This window comes from Corapipo altera, unplaced genomic scaffold (assembly GCF_003945725.1).
Source record: "Corapipo altera isolate COAL_440 unplaced genomic scaffold, ASM394572v1 201, whole genome shotgun sequence".
Lineage (NCBI taxonomy): Eukaryota > Metazoa > Chordata > Aves > Passeriformes > Pipridae > Corapipo > Corapipo altera.
Genome location: NW_020884940.1, coordinates 1,311,372 through 1,330,489, shown reverse-complemented (window position 1 = coordinate 1,330,489; position 19,118 = coordinate 1,311,372). Strand labels below are relative to the sequence as shown.

Genomic DNA, 19,118 nt, shown 5'->3' with positions numbered 1-19,118 from the left:
GGCAGCGCCAAATCCAGGGTGATACCTGCAGGAAAGCTGGGGCTCGCTGTGCTTTTGTGTCTCTGCCTCCTATTCCCTCCCTTCACCTCCCTGAACCCCAACTCCAGACCTAAATGAGCACTGAGAGAGTTGAGCACAAAATTTCCTGGCACCCCCCTGCCCCCTGTGATCCCAGGGGAACAGCTCCTTCCCAGGGTGAGGGCTGAGCACGTCACTGCTCCCCAGGGCTTTGCTGACCCATGTTGAGTTGAGCAGTGCTGAGGAGAACCTAATCCCCAGTGAGGGCCTTTGTGTTGACTTTCTGCTGCCAGCTCCAACTTCCCAGTCATTATCCTCCCAAAAAAATCCCCTTTTTCATATCTTACCCCTCCTCGGATGGCAGCAGAACCAGTTTGAAAAATACTTTCACACACAGTCACGGAGCATTGTCCAAATAATCACAGCGAGAGGGAGAGTATCAGTTACCCTCTGGGGAGAGGAAAGTAGAGGAGGAAGGTGAAGAGGAAGGTTGCCTTCATCCTTCCTGCTCTTACAGTCCCAGTCCTAGAGAAGAAGGAAATTCCAGGAGCTTCCTAAAGAACCAGCCCTTCATGCAGGGCCCTGGAAAGCTCCACTCCCTCTCAGAGAGCCCCCAGACCAGCAGTGTGTGGGGTACCCAGCTGGGTACAGGATGCTGGGAGCTTTGTGGGGAGAGCAACTGGCTGGAGCTCAGCTCCTGGGAGATCGTGGCACAGGGGAGGGGAGGCAGAGAGGTTACCATGTCCCCAGGAGCCCCCCATGTCTGATCCCTGGGAACTGAGATCTCGAATGTCACCTGAGGGTGATAAAACACGTCAGCTCCTGCTCTGGCATCACGTGTCCCAGCAGCCACAGGAGCTCCTCGTGCCAGGGCGGCCTCGGTGCAGCCGGTGCCTTGGGGTGTGCTCAGCCATCCTCTGCCCCAATTTCCGTTGCCTGGCTGGGACACTGAGCCCTGGCTGCTCCCTCATTACTCATTAACACCTCCATCACACGCAGGTAGCCGGGACAAGGTCCTCCCACATCCGCCCCGGCCCCTTTGAGCCCCGTGGGTGCCGCTTCCCATCCTGCTGCACCCCGTGTGGGAGCTGCTCCCTCCAAATCCCTTCTGCAGGAACCAGAGCCGGAGCTCCTACTCTCTGTTTCTTGCCCCAGGATATGGAAAAACCCAGCGCGGGCGCTCGGGCGGCAGTGACCCCGCCAGCGATCGTTGGGATGCGGGGACTGGCTGTTGTGATGCTGGAAATCAGCTCAGTTGTAAAAATGGGGGGTTTAAAAGGTTGTGCGGGATGTAAATGTCATGGGAAGAGTGGAGGCAAAGGGCTCCTTGCTGAGGTGCCAGGCACAGGGAGATGGGATGAATAAATAGCAGAGATCACTCCCTGCCCGAATCCCTCGTGCTGGAAGGGACAGCTCTGTCACAGCCCAGGAGTGTCACACGTGTCTGTGGTGTCCTGGTCTGGTGGCCACAAGAGGCATCTCCTACTCCTGTGTGAGCATCCTGATCCAAAGGGAAAAACCTGCAGGAATGTCAGCACGGCCTCGCTGCCCAGCGTGTGGGATGTCACGGGCACATCGGATGATCTGCCCCATAAGTGCCCCACAGGCTGGAACAGGTGTGATGGGGCTGATTGCCAGTGGCAGCCCCAGACCTGGGGTGTGAAATCCCCCCGGGGGTGGCACGGGGGGCACATAGACACACTGGGGTGCTGGGGGAGCTGCCGTGGGAGCTGCCAGGACAGGCAGCCTTGAGGCAGATGTTTAATCCCGGTGTCTGGGCTGAGCAGAGATAAAGCTGAAGGGGCACAGTGTGGGACTGGCTGGGCTGGGGGGGATTTTGGTGCTCAGTCCCTGCAGCCAGACCCCCCATATGACCCTGCTCTGCTCCACTGGCTGGGCCAGTGTATCACTTGGGAGCAACCGTGGCAGGAATGGTGCTTTCCTCATCTCACTCCCTGCAGGGAAAGCAGGACCCAGCACCCAGATAAGTGGGAGCCGCTGGCGCCTGTGGCACAGGGACACGGTCTGGCCCTGCTCCCACGGAGCTCCCAAGGTCCCTGTGGAGCAGACGGTCCCTTTGGACTCTCCCTTTCACCCCTGCCTCAGCTGGGCACGTGCCCACACTGCACTCTTCTTCCTTCTCCTCCTCCTTCTCCTCTTCCTCATCCTCCATCCCTGCTGGGTGACCTCCCCTCCCTCTCCAGGATCTCCCTCGAGCCTCCTCGCCTGGGCTGGTGCACCAGGAATTTTGAGATGGGTCCGTGGTGGGCATGATGAGCCCCCAGGTGCTCCTGGGACTCTGCAAATGGAGCCAGGGAGAGCCAGGATTGAGGGCACTGTGCTGGCAGCGCTGCCCAGGATCACAGCTGCCTAATCCCACCGGGATCTGGGCAGGTTGGACAACCCATAGTGTCGCCGGCACTGCCAGAGCCTCTGGCTGAGGAGGCCCCAAAGCTGGACAACTTCCCTGGTACTTCCAGCCTGTCCCTAAAGATTGTGTAGGGACAGCATGGGGGCAGAGCCAGCGCTTGCTGTGGCAGTGCCACGGTGGCGGTGCCAAGATGGTGGTGCCAGGGTGGTGACGCCGCAGTGCCAGCTCTGTCCCTGCCCTCAGGGCAGATCTGCCCTTCACATGTGAAGGAAAAATCCACCAGGAAGGGAGACACAGCCCCAGGTCACTGCAGGGCAGGTGAAGTGCCCCCCAGCTGCTCTTTGCTCCCCACATCCCCCCTCAGCCACTCGCCGGGGCCGTGTTGGCGGCGCAGCGACCGAACCCGCTGCCGCTTATCCCGGCAGCCGGAACACTCCGTCTCTCAGACTCTCTCAAACTCTCTCCTGCCTTTTGCTTCCCCTCTGGCAGCGCTGATAACTCCCCTCCAGCTCTGTTTACCAGAGCAAAGTCCGCGCTGTTTGGCCGCCCACGGCGTCTCCCCGCACGGTCCTGTCCCAGCCCGTGCCCGTGGCTGCCGGGCTCTGCCGAGCACTTCTGGGTCCAGCCGTGACACCGGAGCCACCCGTTGCCTGGTTATATCCACAAAACATCCCCGTGCCGGGGCCTGGGTATCCGCTTACGGAGCACAGAACAGCTGAGCCTCTTCACTCCCCACCCTGCCCTTGGCAGCTCATCACACGAACCCCCAGCGCCGCTACCATCGTCCCCTCCAGCCCCTACAAGGGGTTGTTGGACCCGGCCCACGTGATGTGCAGGTTTTTTCCCCCTTGGCAGTTTCAGCTCTGGATGTATGTATTTATACACCCAACTTGTGCGAATTAACAGCATTCCTCTCCGATTGAGTCAAAAATAGAGGCGCTCCGTGGAAAGAAAAGAGAGAGAGAGAACGAGAAGGTGCGTCGTGCTGAAAAAAGCAACGGGGTCCAAAAAAAAAGGGGGGGAAAAAAAAAAAAAAGAACCACTGAAATCTCCCTTTTCCTTTTAAAGCTCTGTTCCCGAAGGATGGACGGGCGCTGTTATTTTAAACCTGGTTTCGGCAGCCCCCGGCGAGCCACGGGCAAGGTGTCGGTGACGCGGGGCCAGGGTGGCACGGGGTGGTGGTGAGGGCTGTGGTGTGTGTTGCTGGGTGATTTTGGGGCACGTAAGCTGGCGACTTCCTGAGAGGCGAGTGCCAACTTCCTGAGCGCGGCAGGAGCGGGCGCGGGCGGAGGTAGGATCCGGGGGCAACGCCGTGAGGGGTGGGGTGGCCCATGTGGTGAGCACAGGCTGAGGCACCCATGCCAGCTGGGCAATTTGTATCTAAAATGTGTGGTTTATGTGAGCACATGCTGGCGGTGTGAGGGCCAAAGGGTTGGTTTAGGATCCACAGAGCGGGGAGGACGGGGGTGGGCACCGCTGTGGGGATGGTGGGTGGGCAGAGGTGGAAAAACAAGTCAGTGGGAGGAGGGTGAGGGCAGAGTCACTACTGGACACCCAGCAGTGTGACCGTGGCCACCATGGGGCTTTGCAGAGTGAAACACCACCTTCTCCATCCCCAAAACAGAGGGAAAAGGGATCGGATGTGGGCGGAAGGGGAAGCGGAGGCCACGCTCTGCCATTACTGGGGTGTTTGCAGGGCCAACCTGGGGCACCTAAAGAATCCCAAGATACTGGTGTTTAAGACGTTGATAATCAATACTGAGGGGATTGTAACACCGTGCTCCCAGCACCCTCACTCGCCCATGTACAGAATGAGGCCCTGGCATTTGCATCCTCTGGCACTTCCCCTTCCATCACAGATGAACCCCCACAGCCCCAGGGGACCCCTCCCGGGCACCCCACTATCCCCATCCCAGCCCACCCCCGTCCTGCCCAGGACCCCGGTGGGATGGGGACCTGCAGATCCCAGGAAAGAGCCGCAGGAAGGGGCGGCTTCGAGGCTGCACAGAACAAACCTCCACCATAAATCACGGGTGGGAACAGCCGGGGAGGGTGGGGGGCTGCGGGGACTGCTCCCTAGGGATGGGGGCTGGCTGCAGCCGGTCCCTGCGGCTGCCTCTGCCAGGGATGCAGACAGCCTGGCCTTCCCCGCCCTCCTCCTCCTCCTCTTCCTCCTCCTCCCCGGGGCGGAGGAAGGCAGCGCCCGCAGCTGGCACTGCAGGCGGTGGCCGGGCGAAGCGGCTGCTCCGGGGAGTCTGATTTCCAGCCCTGTTTATTAATAACCCCCTCCCGCCCCATGCTAAGCCCATGTGCAGTGCAGAGCCGGAGGCGCTGGGCTCCAGGGGAGGAAGGTAAGAGCCCACCTGGGCTGGGCAGGGAAGGGGCTGATGCCCCTCGGAGGGTCCCGTGGGTGCGGGATCCAGGGCGAGGTTGGGGGCGTGGGGCAGGCGAGGGGGCTGCCAAAGCCTTGGGTGCAGGGGTGGGGTGGGGGAATCTGAGGTTCAGCACTCCAAAACCCTCGAGAGTGACCAGGGTGGTCCCTCTGGGGTACCCAGGAGTTCTGGGGTGCCCTGGGATGAGGGGTGGCAGGTGGGAGCGAGCCCCCACGGCCCGCCGGGAAGGCAGGGCTGTGTCCTCCCCTCCCACCCTGCCTACTCAAAGCAGAGCCGAGAACTTTGAAAAATAAGGGCTGGCACAGAGGAGGGCACGGAAAAACGAAGCAGAGGAGCCCTTTCCCCACCTTTCCAGGCGCTGCCCCCTCTCCAGCCGGCGGCCGTTGAGTCCGAGGCTGCGATGTGTCATCGGTGCCGAAAACTGCCTTATTAGGAGAGAAAGTATCGGTGAAAATCAGATCTTTCCTTAAAGCCGTTGCTCCGAGCCGAGGGCTGCCCGCGAGTGCCAGCCTGTGCTCATTCCTTAGGGAATGACTAGACATGAGCTCAGCGGCGTGACCGAGAGGTGAGAGCATCCTCCCGCCGAACCCACCGGCCCCGGCTCCCGGGAAGCAGCAGGAAAAGCCCCGGCTCGTACCCGGGGGTTGTTTTCTCCATCCTACCCCAAATAACGCCCGGGCGAACGTGAGACCGAGGATTTGGCGGTGGCAGCTGCGGGTACCGTGTCTGGGGACAATGCCGGGATCGGATGACTCTGCAAAGCGGCTCCTGCTGCAGGCGCTGCCGCTCGCCCGGAGCTGTGTGCGCGGGGTTTGCTCCACCTCAGCCAGCCGGGAGCCTGCCTGGGCTCCAGCAGCACATTCCCGTGCCGTGAGGTTATGCCGCATCGTTAAAATCCCGGGAAGTTTTAAAGGGAGTGCTCACACCGGTCGCGCCGGTGCTGCCGGGGAGGTTGGCCGGGACACGGTGGCTGTTCCCATTGGCACAGGAGCAGCTCTTGGGTTTGGGGGCTGGGTTTGCATCCCTCCGTGGCAGTCGGTCCCTTTAAGAGGGATTTCTTCCCTTGTTCTGGACAGTTTGGGTCCAAGTTGTCACTGGAGTGCTGAGCACAGCCCGTCCAGCCTGTGAGTGACACGGGATGGTCTTGGCCTGCTCCGGGGGTCTCACAGGGTGGGAGGAAGGGCTGAGACCTGTTACACTCATTGCTCTGGTTCACGTCTCCTCTCTCTTCCAGGGACATGATGGCACAGGCTGAGCTCCCTCCAGAGCTGCAGCTGGATGAAGCTGGAGCATCCTCAGCCCCTCAGGGAGCGGCTGCAGGTGCTGCTCCACACGTGGATCATCCACACAGCCCGTTAGACCCATCAGGGGGTGTGGGGGTGACACCCCCGCTCAGGGGCAGTCCAGACTCCAGCCAGGAGCTACAGGCCACCAGCAGGGACACTTCCTTGGAGCTAAACATGCCAGGGACCCAGCTGGACGAGGATGCAGCTGGGGCTGGGATCCCGCTGGATGTGGATGTGGCAGGAGTCCCGCTGGACGTGGCTGCGGAAGGAGTAGGGATTCCACTGGATGTGGATGGGGCAGCGATCCCGCTGGACACGGATGCAGGTGGGACAGGAATCCCACTGGACATGGATGCAGATGGAGTGGAGATTCCACTGGATGTGGATGCAGGTGGGACAGGGATCCCAGTGGATGTGGATGCAGCAGGGATCCCACAGGACCTGAATACAGGTGGGGCAGGGATCCCACTGGATGAGGATGCAGATGGAGCAGCAATCCCACTGGACATGGACACAGACAGGGCAGGGATCCCAGACGATGCAGACACAGACAGGGCAGAGGTTCCACTGGACATGGATGCAGAGGGAGCAGGAGGCCCTCTGGATGCAGACGCCACGGAACATCAGTGCCTGACCCTGGAAGAGCTGGGGAACTACTTCCAAGAGTGCATTGAAATCGTGGAGCAGCTGGAGAAGGAGAGAGACAGCCTGATCTCGGAGCTGGCCCAGCTCCGGGAGCCGGCGCTGCAGGAGATCCGCCATGCCCACGAGGAGATCCAGGCAGCCTGTAGGCTGCTGGCCAAGGTGGAGCTGGAGAGGGACAACCTGAGGGATGAGATCCGGCAGATCAAGCAGAAGCTGTTCAGGGTGACCAAGGAGTGTGTGGCCTGCCAGTACCAGCTGGAGAGCCGGCGGCACGACCTGTCCCAGCACGCGGCCTACCAGGGCGAGCTGGAGACCCAGGCTGGGCAGCTCTCGGGGGAGCTGTCCCAGCTGAAGGAGACCTGTGAGAAGGAGAAGGAGGCTCTGAGGCAGCGCCTGGAGGCCCCGCCGTGCCGGCAGGACAACCTGTACCTGCAGGAGAGCCGCCGGCTGTCCGTGGAGTTCGAGAGCTTCGTGGCGCAGAGCCGGCGGGGGCTGGAGGAGCACTACGAGCCCCAGCTGCTGCGGCTGCTGGAGCGGCGCGAGGCCGGGGCCAGGGCGCTGCAGGAGATGCAGGGGGAGATCCAGGGCATGAAGGAGGCCCTGAGGCCCCTGCAGGGCGAGGTCAGCCGGCTGAGGCTGCAGAACCGCAGCCTGGAGGAGCAGATTGTCCTCGTCAAGCAGAAGCGGGACGAGGAGGTCGGGCAGTACCGGGTACGTGCCCCCCCCGGGTACCCCACAACCTTCCTCTGGCAGAGCAGGGGTGGTGCTTTGCAGCCAGGGAAATGTGGGTGCTGCAGGTCTTGCACGCAGGGCCAAAGGGAGCAGTGAGGTGCATGAGGAGGGGGAGGATGTGGAATATCTCCTGCTGGTTGGAGTCAAAATTATCCCCCACCAGGCTGGCACGAAGCAGCAGCCCCTGGGCATAAGGCAAACCCAGGGATGTGGTGGGGAAGTTCTGGGGCTTTACCCAGCTTGGAAAATAGGTTTCTCCTGAATATATTCTCCCTTGGTTTTGGCCTGCCCCTTGGAAATGGCCCCAGCGAGCAGGGATGAGGTGAAGGGTTTGGAGGGTTCCTTCCCAAAGCTGCTGAGCACAGGCACCACACGTTTCCCACACAGGGCTGGGCCAAGGCACTTGGAAAAGTCAGTTTTAAATAAGTGTGGCTTTTCTTTAAAACCCAGTCCTGCTGGGGCAGATTCTGCCTTTTCCCACTGCCAGGAAGGGTCCCATCTCCCATGCCCACAGCCCATGGGCTGGGCTGCCTTCTGGGAGGGTTATTTCTGGCTGGGCCAGGCCTTTCCCCCCCGGCACTTTGGTCTGAGGGACAAGGCAATTCAATATCTGCAAGAGCACATTTGGCAAAGAGGCTCCACAATTAATCTCCCCCCTTTCAACACTCTCTGTTCTCGGCTCGCAGGCGCTGCCTCCTCCCAGCCTGGCTCCGAGCACTTTCTGGAACTGATGTTCCCCTTCCATTGCAGCTCCTCCCTGCTGGAATGGGGACCAGGCCACCAGCACCCCTGACAAGGCTTGCCTTGGATTTCAGGGACCACTGTCCTTTGGAGGACAGGACTTTGGAGCATCCCTGGTGTGCCCCTCCACGTTTTCCTTTTCCCAAATTCCTCATTTATCTCCTTCTGACTCATGGGTTTTTACAGTTCTGGCAGCTTCTCAAAGCACACACTGAGTAGTTTAGGGGACAAAACGAAGCAGCTGGGAGAAGCCTAAGGACAAAACACATCCCAAATTCCCACCTTTGTAACCAAACAAAGCTTTTTTTGCAGAGGTTTTTAAATAGGGTAGTCAGGCAGCATCAGCTTGGCTGTGCACCTTCCTCCTCCAGCTAATCCACTCTTTTCTTCCCCCCACCAGGAGCAGGTTGAGGAGCTGGAAGACAGGCTGAAGGAGCTGAAGAACGGGGTCCAGCTCCAGCAGCGCAAGAACCAGGAGCTGGAGGAGCTGAGGACGAGCCTCCACAGGGAGCTCTCCATCTACAAGTGCGTTTGTGTCTCATCCCTGTGGGGCAGAGGGGTTGGGAAGAGGAGGAGGATGGTGGGGAAGAGTCTGGGGTCACACAGTTGTGGGACACCACGGGCTTCTGCTCCTGGTTCCTGGGGACACGGCTGGTGTGTGACCAAGGGGCCTGGTGGGGCAGCACAGCAGGAATTCCAGCCCCTTTGCCAAACAGCAAATAGGGATTTGCTGGAAATTCCTGCAGAGTAGTGGAGTTGCTTCCCAAGAAGCAGGTGTGGCAACTTAAGTGGTGGTTTCCTCAGGAATACGTGGAAAGGAGCTGAGGTTTAGGTTTGGGAAGGTGTTGTGGATGCTCTCCAGCGGGAGAGAACTGTGTTCTGCTCATAAAACTCTATGGCTGGGATTTTCCAAAGCTGCAGAAAACATCCTGGAGTTTGTGGACTGTTTTACTCACCAAGCCTGGAGCTGTTCTGTGTTACTCCAGTCCCAGCTGTGCACACTCGTAACCATTTTCTGTAGCCTCACTGCTCCTTTAGCATTCCTTTTTCCCCTTCTCCATCCAAGCCTCCTCAAAGGATATTCCCTGCCCCAAATAGCTTTTATCCAGGTAGGACTTTGGCATGGCAAGCACAGGGAAGAGACCTCTGAGCCTGTGTTCTCACCAGATGTATTCAGACCCCAACACCACCCTGTGCCTGCCGTGTGGGGTTCTCCTAAATCACAGACCAACATTTAATCCTGTGGACTCTCTTTTAACTCCTGGAATCTACAACCTGCCCTTCCTGGAAGCGACAGCACCTGAGGCTTCTCCGGTGTCAGGACACCTTTAATGAGGTCTCACATTCGCTCCAGGGAGCTCAGAGTTAAGTGCAGCTCCGAGCTGCCTCTTCCTGTAGCTCACACCAGAAATGACATTCCCGTCTGTCAAATCCTGTTTGCCAAAGGGCTCTGGAAGGGCTGGGCCAGGCCCACACCCCCCCAAAACCCACACACTCACCGAGCCTCCTGAAGTGCCTCCCAATTCCTCTTCTTCCATACTGTGAAAAGAATGCTTTCCAGAAATAGCAACCCCCCTTCCCTTTTTTTCCTCCAGCCAGAGTATTTATGTAAATATTCCATAGCCTGAGTTTCCTTTCTCCCCTTACAGGAGCTGCTTGGAAATCTATGGACACCTTTGCAAATCGGAGGAAAAGGCAGACCAGGACTGTTAGAACTATGGAATTTTCCTCTTTGTAGCAAAAACAATGGACAGAGGATCTACAAGGGATGTCTCCTCGTGCTGCTTATCCTGCCTGAAGCACAGCTGCTGCCTGGAGTCAGGAATACCAGAACAGTCCTTTCCCTGGGTGTGTTTCTCCAGGTGCTGCTGCTCATGTAGTAAAACTGCTTTTCCACAGAGGAGCAGAGCAAACAATCCTTGCACTGAACGATGGACATGGATGAGGAATAACAGATTTATGTTCTGCTGTGTTTGGGAAAACGTTATCTTGCCTTGTCCCATAGATGGATTGTTTAAACCTGCACTGAAAGTTCTGGGGGGGTGTTGACTTTTAAAAGTTTACATGCAAGAGAAGCTTTATCCTTTGAACAGGATTTTCTTTTGTATTTCAAGGGTCTCTGCTGTACTGGGATGTGCCCCACAGAAAGGAGGTGGTGGGTAAGAGGTTTTCACTTTATATCGAGTCTCACACTGAAAATAAAGGTCAGAGTTTAAGGAGCCTTTTCATTCCCAAAGCTGCGCCTCCAAATCCCAAGTCTGTGTGTCCAACCTGGGTGTTTGTACCAGACTATTCATGCTGCAGATTAACAAAAACAGCTCTGTGGCAAGGGCTGAAGGCAGAGCCAGAAGGCAGACAGGCTTGAGGGGGAAGGAACAGCTCAGGGCTTTTGTGGCTGCTTGGGGATTTTAAGTGTTCATTGACTCATTCCACAAAGAAAACAGCAAAAAAATCTATCCCAGCACCCAGTCTCATGGGACACACAGAGGTGGAGACCACACCCTTCCTATCCCTGCTCCCTGAACAGGTCAACCTTACCCTGACAGAGCAGGAAGAAAAGAGCACAGAACTCCCCAAAACTCCACGGCGTTTATGTAGAAAACCTTTATTCCAACTGAAGGACTTACACGCAATTAGTCATGAGGAGATGGAGAGTAACAGGCTGCTGGTGGCACGGGACACCCGAGTGGAAGACGTGCAGGAACCAGTGGTCAAGGACTAACTCCTAAAAAAAGCAGTTCATCCACGTTTAATCTGCTCCACACCAGCTGCCAACGCTGCTCAGGGCACCGTGTCCGCTGGCACAAACGTACACCTTTTACAACTTGGGGGTCCCAAGTCTTAAAAACCATTTCACAGAAAGGAAAGAAACATCATGTGAAAAAACACAGCTCGAGAAACACACAATAGAGCAAGAAAAAAAAAAAAAAAAAACCATGAGGGGGGGTGAAGGATGCTCTGCAGGAATAGCTAAATAGAATCCAAAGGGCTGTGGCCCAGCAGGTGGGAGAAAAGGGAGAGGGAGGAAGGAATGGAAAGCCCAGAATTGCCAGGAGAGATTAAAAAAAAAAGAAAAAAAACCAGAGAAATTTCAGTTCAAGTCAGAACTTGCAAGTGTGTTTTGCATCTGCAAAGGCAGAAAAATCCACAAGATAACTAAAGGAATTCCAAGGCCTCTGAGTTGCACTGAGGGGGCCAGGACCTTCCACACCATTTCTGAGCTGCCAGTGGATTAACACTTGCACCATCCCTATTGGCTCAAGCCCACTGGGCAGCTCTGCCAATTCAACTTTTGTTTAAATTAGGAAAAAGCCCATGGCTGGAGCAAGAAAAAAAACCAAACCCAAGCTTGCTGTGTGATGAAAGGCAGCCAAAAGGGGACAGCCAGCCTGACACAAGAGGTTGCTGCAGGAATTCTGATCGAGGGGCTACAGCACAGACCTGGCTGAGGGGGCTGAGCCCTTTTTTGGGGGGTGGGTACTCGCTGTGTGGGTGAAAAAGCCTGTGATGGGATCTACAGGTGGATGGCTGAACACAAAGCCTACGTGTGTCTCAAAACCAGTGTTAAGTCAATATTCAGGGTTGAGAGGGAAGAGAAGGGAAAAAAAAAAAAGACTAAAAAGAAGAAAAGGTTGTCATCTAGGATCCTTGACCTTCTGGATCCACGCTTCCTTCGGGATCTTCATCGTTATAGATGTTCTCAGCCTGCAAGACAGGGAGGGAGGGATTGAGGAAGCACTTCCCACCGTGCTGGACAGGATTCCACCCCCTCAAAAAGCTCTGGCAGCTTTTAATCTGCAGATATGTATCACCCAAGAGCATTTAACATCAAAGCAGCAACAAAAATGACCTTTTCCATAAGAGCCACATCTTCAAAACATTTCCCAAGTTTCCTCTAAGTTGTTTTAGCTTAGGAATCTGCCTTGTTAAAGCAGAGGCCACTGCAAGGCTTACTTCAGTCAACACTGTTTTGTATGTATTTAGTAGATCCTCTACTTAGCTGAACCTTCCAAAAGAACTACATGGAAAGCTGCCAAGAACAAAATCTACAGGTAAATAAATTTTAAAAAAAATAGGATTATGGTCTTTTCAAAGGTCAAGATTGTTTTCCAAAACCTTCAACAGCTGGGAATGCAGGGGCAACAAACCATTCCCATTCTCCATCCTCAGGAGGGCATTTGCATCATTTACAAAGATTTTATTCCTCAGGACAGTAACTAACAGAAACCTTAGTTTCACTGTTGGTTCTCACACACTGTTTTTCATTCAAGCATAGAAGGGAAAAATTTTCTTCTGCACCAGCACTTCCTTATTTTTTTTTTTTAAATACAAACCAGCTTCTGAGTATTTGGAAACCATTGTTCTGACCAAAGCTAAAGGGGGTTTCACTGTCCCTTTGAGATTTCAGTAATGCTACAAAATGAGCAACTCTGAGAGCTGCAAATAAAAGCAGGAATGCTGAAATCCAGGCATTTCAACACCATCTCTCACCTGCCACTTCCTGCACTCTCCCAAGCAACTCACCATTTGCCAGACTTGCATGATATTATCTTCTGATACAGAACAAATGACCCAGGGCTCGTTGGGATTCCAGGAGAAATCAGATATCTTTGCAGTATGACCACCATGAATAAACTAGGGTTGGGTAAATAAAAAGGGGAGTGGTTACAAATCTACCCTTGTACAAGGGAACAACTGGTCAGAGTAATTAATGAGATTGAAAAGACTCACCAACAGCTCTGGGGGCCCATCCTCAGCATCTTCAGGGGATTGCTCTTCTCCAATTTTACTGCAAAAAAAAAAAGAAGAAAAAAAGAAAAGGTGGGGGTTGGTTTGTTTTTTAAGGTGTGATGCAATTAATGAACAATATTTTGTGGGGACAGTGTGAGTAATTTGGGATTTACCTCAAGTCCCAGACGTTTAGCCTGCGGTCCGTGCCACTGGAGGCCAGTATAGTTTCATTATGGGGAGACCACTGAACCTACAGACAGGGATGAATTTGGAAATTAAGTTTTAAGAAGCTGCAACATGACACTGACAACAAACACCACTTCATTGTGTGTCCTGAAAGCTCTGTGAGAATTCAAACTGACAATAACCCGGAATAAAAATACCCCCAAAACTGAGAACCCTGAGCACAGGAGGCAGTTTGTGAACATCCACACACCAAAAAGGTGCCACCTGGAACCTTTCCTCTAACAAAGCCCACGTGTTCCCAAGTGCAAACAGCTCCCAAGGGTATTGGTTGCTCCTTATCTCAGGAAGGATTATTGCACAAGGCAAAGCCAGGGATTCCTTCAGCAGTAGGTGCAGTTCTCACACGAAAACAAATCACTGTAAGTTGAGCTTAGCTGCCCCAAAAGCTCACATTTACCACTCCTGCTGGAGATAAAGCTCTCCAAAAACACACCACCTAATAGGATCACAGGATTAGGAAAGAACTCAGAATTCTGCACTTCAGGATTCCGTGTGTAGTTTTATTTAGACATAATCACGGCCTGAACTAATAATCCTCCCACCAAAAAGAAATCTCTGCATATTTTCCCCTCTGATTAAGGCAGGAGCTGGAGATGGAAATATTGTATCTGCTAAGCACGTGCCACCCATGATGTGAACATTCTATATTTACACCAGTAAAATTAGCAGTTGTTTGTTGTCAGAGGATGTTTTGGTGATCCTGCTAACGGGAAGCAGCTAAACCTTCCTCCAGGAGCAGGCTGAGGAGATGGAAACACTGCAGCCATTTCACTGGGGCCTCCTGCTTCAATCTGCTGCCATGAATAATTTAATGGACCCTGCACTGCTACCATTTCATCCCTCTGCTGTGGTTAAAGCTCCAGAGCATTTCTCTGTTCCCAGTCTGGCCTTCTGGACACTCTTATCTGTACTGGAGCTCTGCAGCCCCACAACAATCACCCAGAAAATGATAAGCAGAGGAGAGAAAAGAATGAGTTTTAAAGTGAAAGTATCTCTAATAAAAAGAGAGTAGAAAAGACTATTTTTCCAACTCTATGTGCATAAAAGATAAAGACATTTTGTTATACCTGAAATATTTCATCTTTATGTGATTCAAAGGAGTGCAGCTTCAGTTTTAGGTTCCTCAAGTCCCACAGAGCTACAGTCTGTGAAAAAAACACAAAACCACGTTTTGTTGAAGTAACCAACATGTACATCCACACTCACACATCAGAAACAGGACAAGGATGTTGCAAGCTCAAGGTGGATGTACCTTATCAGCTGATCCTGTGGCCAGGATGAACTCACTGTAAGGGTTGAAGGAAAGGCAGTTGACTTCAGCTGTGTGAGCATCCACGGAATGACTGGGTTTGGAGGTGTTGTTTGACCGAGTGTCCCAGCTGGGAATGAAAAAAACATGGAATTGAAACAAAGGTTCCTGTCCCCTTTCCCCAAGGGACTAAGCAGCAAATGGGAAAAGTTCCCTCACTTACATCATGAGCTTCTGATCGTCAGCAACGGATCCAAAAAGGGATTCATGGAGCAGGTGCCAAGATACATCCTCCACCACTGCTGTGTGGCCTGTGAAGATGGTCTTTGCATCCACCACTTTGCCTTCTTTTGGAACAGCACTGATATCCCACAAGCAGATGGTCTTTGAAACAACGGGAAATTGAAAAAATTACGACTCCAGACAGATGATCTCTCCACCTCCTCCTCCTCCCCCTCAAACCCAGAACATTCCTGACCTTCCCAGGGCACACAAAGTGCAGGTTTCAGCTCTATTTAAAGTACTCACATGATCATCAGAGGCACTGAGCAAGTGCCCACTGAGGTTTGGGTTCCAGGACAGCCCATAACCCTCCTTTTGGTGCCCACGAAGGCGCAGGTCAGGGTTACACTCTCCAGAAGGATCTGTAACGAGGCAGTGCAAGAACTCCAGTGCCTGGGATCACTTCCAGCACATCCTGGAATATCTGCATTAAGTTTTACTGTGCTTTACTAAACTTTGCTGTGCCATTTTCAGCAGCCCAGGAGCCACCTCCCCATGCTTTGGCCTGAGTCACCTGGTCCAGCTGGATGGAGGAAGAGCAGCTCATCTCTCACTGCTCCAAAAACTCCTCCTAAACTGCTGGTGGGATATTTTTCTTTCCCTCATCATCTGTAACTGCACTTTTAAAGTAACAAAGGCACTTCTGATCCTCCCCACAAGTGGCAAAACTATTTACTCTGTACTGTCTTGATGAGTTCATAGGTTAATATCTTGACAGGATATCAAGGGGAACAGCTCAGCTACCCACCAAAGAAATCACAGCTTCCAAAAAAACCCACCTTCTACCACCACACACAGTGAGGCGACAAAATAACCAGCAAAAGCACAAGGTTTATCTTTCCATGGATACATCTGGAAGCTTCATACAAAATAACCTTACACTAAACACCCCCTTTGCCCTAAACCCCCAAATGACAGGCAATCCAGGCAACTTTTTAAGCTCTTTTTCACCACATCAAGGTTTCCTTTGGGAAGGGCTGGCTGGTATGTGAGAACAAAGCAGCACCCACCTGGTTTGGAAGGGTGTTTGGTGTAATCAAAGACCAGGACATCACTGGATGGAGTCTTGGTGGCAATGATACAGGGGTTCTGTGGCATGTAACGGGCTCTGTTCACTTCTCCCTCGTGGTTTATCTTGATTTCAATCTCAATTTTCCCACTGACTGACCCAAAGCCTCCAAACTCTAGAAATAAGAATTCAGGAGTTGTGAATAAGAAGTTTCAGATCAAGACACAAGGATTCAGATTCAGCTGGTGCTGCCAAGCTCTTACTGCAAAATAGACAAGTTCTGGTAAAATCAAGTTGCAGTTGGGTCTGAAATACAACCTGCTAAAGCTCCCTTATCTTTATACTTAAAAGTCACAGTAACTTAGTATTTCATAAGATTTCACAGCACAATTCTGGCCAAAAGGAGGGGTTTGGGTTTGTTTTTAAATTGGAGTATGTATTTTTGAGAAATACTAAAATAGAATAGAAACCAAGTATTTATGAGACAATATTGTGCTCATGAACAACACTTAAAAGGCCCAAAGATCAAAATACTCATTGCACAATCCAGACTTCCTGTAAAAAGAAGGGCAAACATTGGATCATTTAAGGACTTTCACCAGGTGGAAAGACTGATTCAGTCAAGTAAACATGAGAAATGTCTAACTTGTGGCAGTGCTGACACCCACAAAGGTTACAGGAAACATCCAATTCAAGCCTGATACACTGCATAAAACACAATAGAAACCAATTTCTACAATAAAACAGGGGCTGGCACAGCTATCAGGCTGTAAAAGAATATAAGAATATTCTTTTACATGAGTGACTTTCTCATTGGAAGAGTTTATGCAGTGCAAAAGTGACAGTAAAAATACCCATAAGCAGCACTGCATGGAATTCAATGTCAATTCCTGATGAGAAATAGGGAGGGGTGAGGTTTCCCACAGACCAAAATGCTTTTGCAATAAGCCCCCACCTTCTGTTTTCATCATTAGATTCTTAAGAAATCACATACATTCAAAAACCAGAGTGTTTATCCACAAAGGGGCATATTTGTCAGTTAATCTGGTCATTAAGGGGGTAACACAGAAATAAATGGTTCAGTTGAGAAGTAGAAGTGAATCTTGCTGCCTGAACGTTGAGAGAAGGCGAATTTTCTGTTGGGAAGGGAAGGAAAATATGGTTAAAACCCACCCCTTTGGGGTCTTACCTCCTTTCTCACTGTCATAGTGTGAGGCATCAAACTGGGCATCATCATTAGGCAGCTGCACACTTGCTATGACCAGGTGATTCTGCTCATCTGAGGTGTGGGTGCCCAGGACTAACCTGTGGATACTGAAATCTTTGCCTTCAGGTCTGTGAGGGGAGAGGAGCAAAGCAGGGGTCACAACCACTGGGCTGATTACAACACTTTTTATTGTGGTTTCTGACAGAATAAGGATCTTGAAATTTATGGTTGTTTTCCTGTCCCAACAAAAAACCTGCTTCCTCTGGAGGAAATCACTTATCACAGCTCAAGGTGTCCCACAAGAAAGATGGAGAGGGACTTTTTACAAGAGCATGGAGTACCAGGACAAAGGGGAATGGCTTCACAGTTAAAGGAGCAGATTTAGATGGGATATTGGGAAGAAATCCTTCCCTGGGAGGGTGGGGAGGCCCTGGCACAGGTTGCCCAGAGAAGCTGTGGCTGCCCCATCCCTGGAAGTGTCCAAGGCCAGGTTGGAAAGGGCTTGGAGCAACCTGGGCTAGTGGAAGGTGTCCCTGGCCATGGCACGACACATGGATGATCTACAACTTCCATTTCAACCCAAATCAGTCTGGGATTTTATGAGCTCAACCTAAAACTCTCTCAGCACAACAGACCACCACTCCCCTGCCTTCCTTTAAGAGATTTTAGCAGCTCAAGTACAACTCAGAACGTGGTTATGGGAGCTTAGGACGAAATGTTGGTTCTTCAGATTATATCTAACTCTGTTTCTGATGAGTTTTTTGCTTATTGAAGGGGTGGGTGAACCTGGAATAAGAAAAACATTAAAATCAAATGTGTGAAAACACCTCGATAATACAAGATATTTTCCCAAATTAAAAATGTCTGTACTGATTATCTCTGGTGTTGAGTGTCCTCAATTTGCTGTTGGCAAGGCAGGGGGTTATTAAGACAGAAAGGAATTACACACTGCCTTACTTTAACAAAAAGTGATCCTGGATTTACTACCTATTCTGCTTTAACTAGAAAGCAAAAGGATTAATTTACCTTGTGACATCAGGAAGCCACTGAGCAGTCAAGCTGGGCCACTCCAGGGCGTGGGTCATCACCAGATCATACAAGAAGGGGGTGTTCTTTTTCCATATTTTATACTCCTCGTTGATCACACGTTCTTCCACCGCATCATCAAAGGCTGCTGAAGTGGGTTTTTAAAAAAACACATACAATTAATTAGCCTTTATGAATGTATTTACAGACACACATCACCCTGAGCAAGCAATGGATTAGAGCCAACTACATCACACCCTGGTTTGCTGTTGGATGCTCTACTGGTTATTAGGTAATTAAAAATACCCTGTTGCACATGCTAATCCTTTTATTCTGGATATATGGCTCAGAATTAATATTAACTATGTCAAATTTCATCCCTGCTTGGAGCAACCTGGGCTAGTGGAAGGTGTCCCTGCCCATGGCAGGGGGTGGGACTGGATGGGCTTTGAGGTCCCTTCCAACCCAAACCATGCTGTGGTGGTTCAATGATGATGATGCTGTCAGAAGCAGCACAATAAAATTTTAAAACTCAGGGCACAGGGCACCACGGAGGCAAAACCCAGACGTGTAACAACGTTTAAAAGCAGGACACCCACCAACTGCTGTTAAACAGACCAGTCTGGGCGCAGCCTTGAACTAGCAGTTCCCAAAAATCCAGTTTTCCAAGGCTCCTTCTGCTGCCTGGTTGTTCTCTCACACGTTTTTCTCATCCCATCTGCCACCAGCCTCCGCCGCGGGAGGAGGAGAACGTGGGCGGGCAGAGCCGGGGGAGTTCACCCGCGGAACGGGGACACCCCCGCGGAACCGGGGCAGCCCCCCAGAACCGGGGATGTCCCGTGGAAACGGGAGCAGTCCCACGGAAACGGGGGGAACCCCCACGGAACGGGGGCGGGCCCGTGGAACCGGGGCTCTCCCACGAAACGGGAGCAGCCTCACGGTACCGGGGCTCCCCCCCAGGGAACGGGGGTTCGCCCCCGTGGAACGGGAGCTTATCCACGGAACTGGGAGCAGCCCTGTGGAACCGGGGGACACCCCTACGGAACGGGGGCATCCCAAAGGAACGGGGGGGGGCGGCCCCGCTGAACCGGAGCTCCCGTACGGAACCGGGGCACCCCCGCGGAACGGGGGCACCCCCGCGTGGCGCGGCAGCGGCCGGTGACACCTTTGTCCGCACCACCG

At 52.8% G+C, this 19,118-nt stretch overlaps 2 protein-coding genes across 3 annotated transcripts; one reads left to right on the top strand and one right to left on the bottom strand.

The window, feature by feature from the left end:
• Positions 1-4,584: 4,584 nt before the first annotated feature.
• Positions 4,585-10,276, top strand: SYNC (syncoilin, intermediate filament protein). Its single transcript, XM_027661285.1, has 4 exons — positions 4,585-4,740; positions 6,017-7,424; positions 8,587-8,711; positions 9,836-10,276. Exons 1-4 carry the CDS (start codon positions 4,697-4,699, stop codon positions 9,897-9,899), a joined length of 1,641 nt encoding a protein of 546 aa, XP_027517086.1. The 5' UTR covers positions 4,585-4,696; the 3' UTR covers positions 9,900-10,276.
• Positions 10,277-10,772: 496 nt separating this feature from the next.
• RBBP4 (RB binding protein 4, chromatin remodeling factor) lies at positions 10,773-18,670 on the bottom strand. Of its 2 annotated transcripts, none has more exons than XM_027661295.1 (12): positions 18,536-18,670; positions 17,937-18,084; positions 16,893-17,038; positions 15,705-15,878; positions 14,941-15,056; positions 14,636-14,796; positions 14,416-14,542; positions 14,231-14,308; positions 13,091-13,167; positions 12,918-12,975; positions 12,711-12,821; positions 10,773-11,891 (listed from the first exon to the last, which is right to left on the bottom strand). In XM_027661295.1, exons 2-12 carry the CDS (start codon positions 17,993-17,995, stop codon positions 11,826-11,828), a joined length of 1,173 nt encoding a protein of 390 aa, XP_027517096.1. In that variant the 5' UTR covers positions 17,996-18,084; positions 18,536-18,670; the 3' UTR covers positions 10,773-11,825. The 2 variants fall into 2 exon arrangements, with proteins under 2 accessions (XP_027517096.1, XP_027517097.1); XM_027661296.1 differs by having other exon boundaries at positions 17,937-18,081.
• Positions 18,671-19,118: the final 448 nt, after the last annotated feature.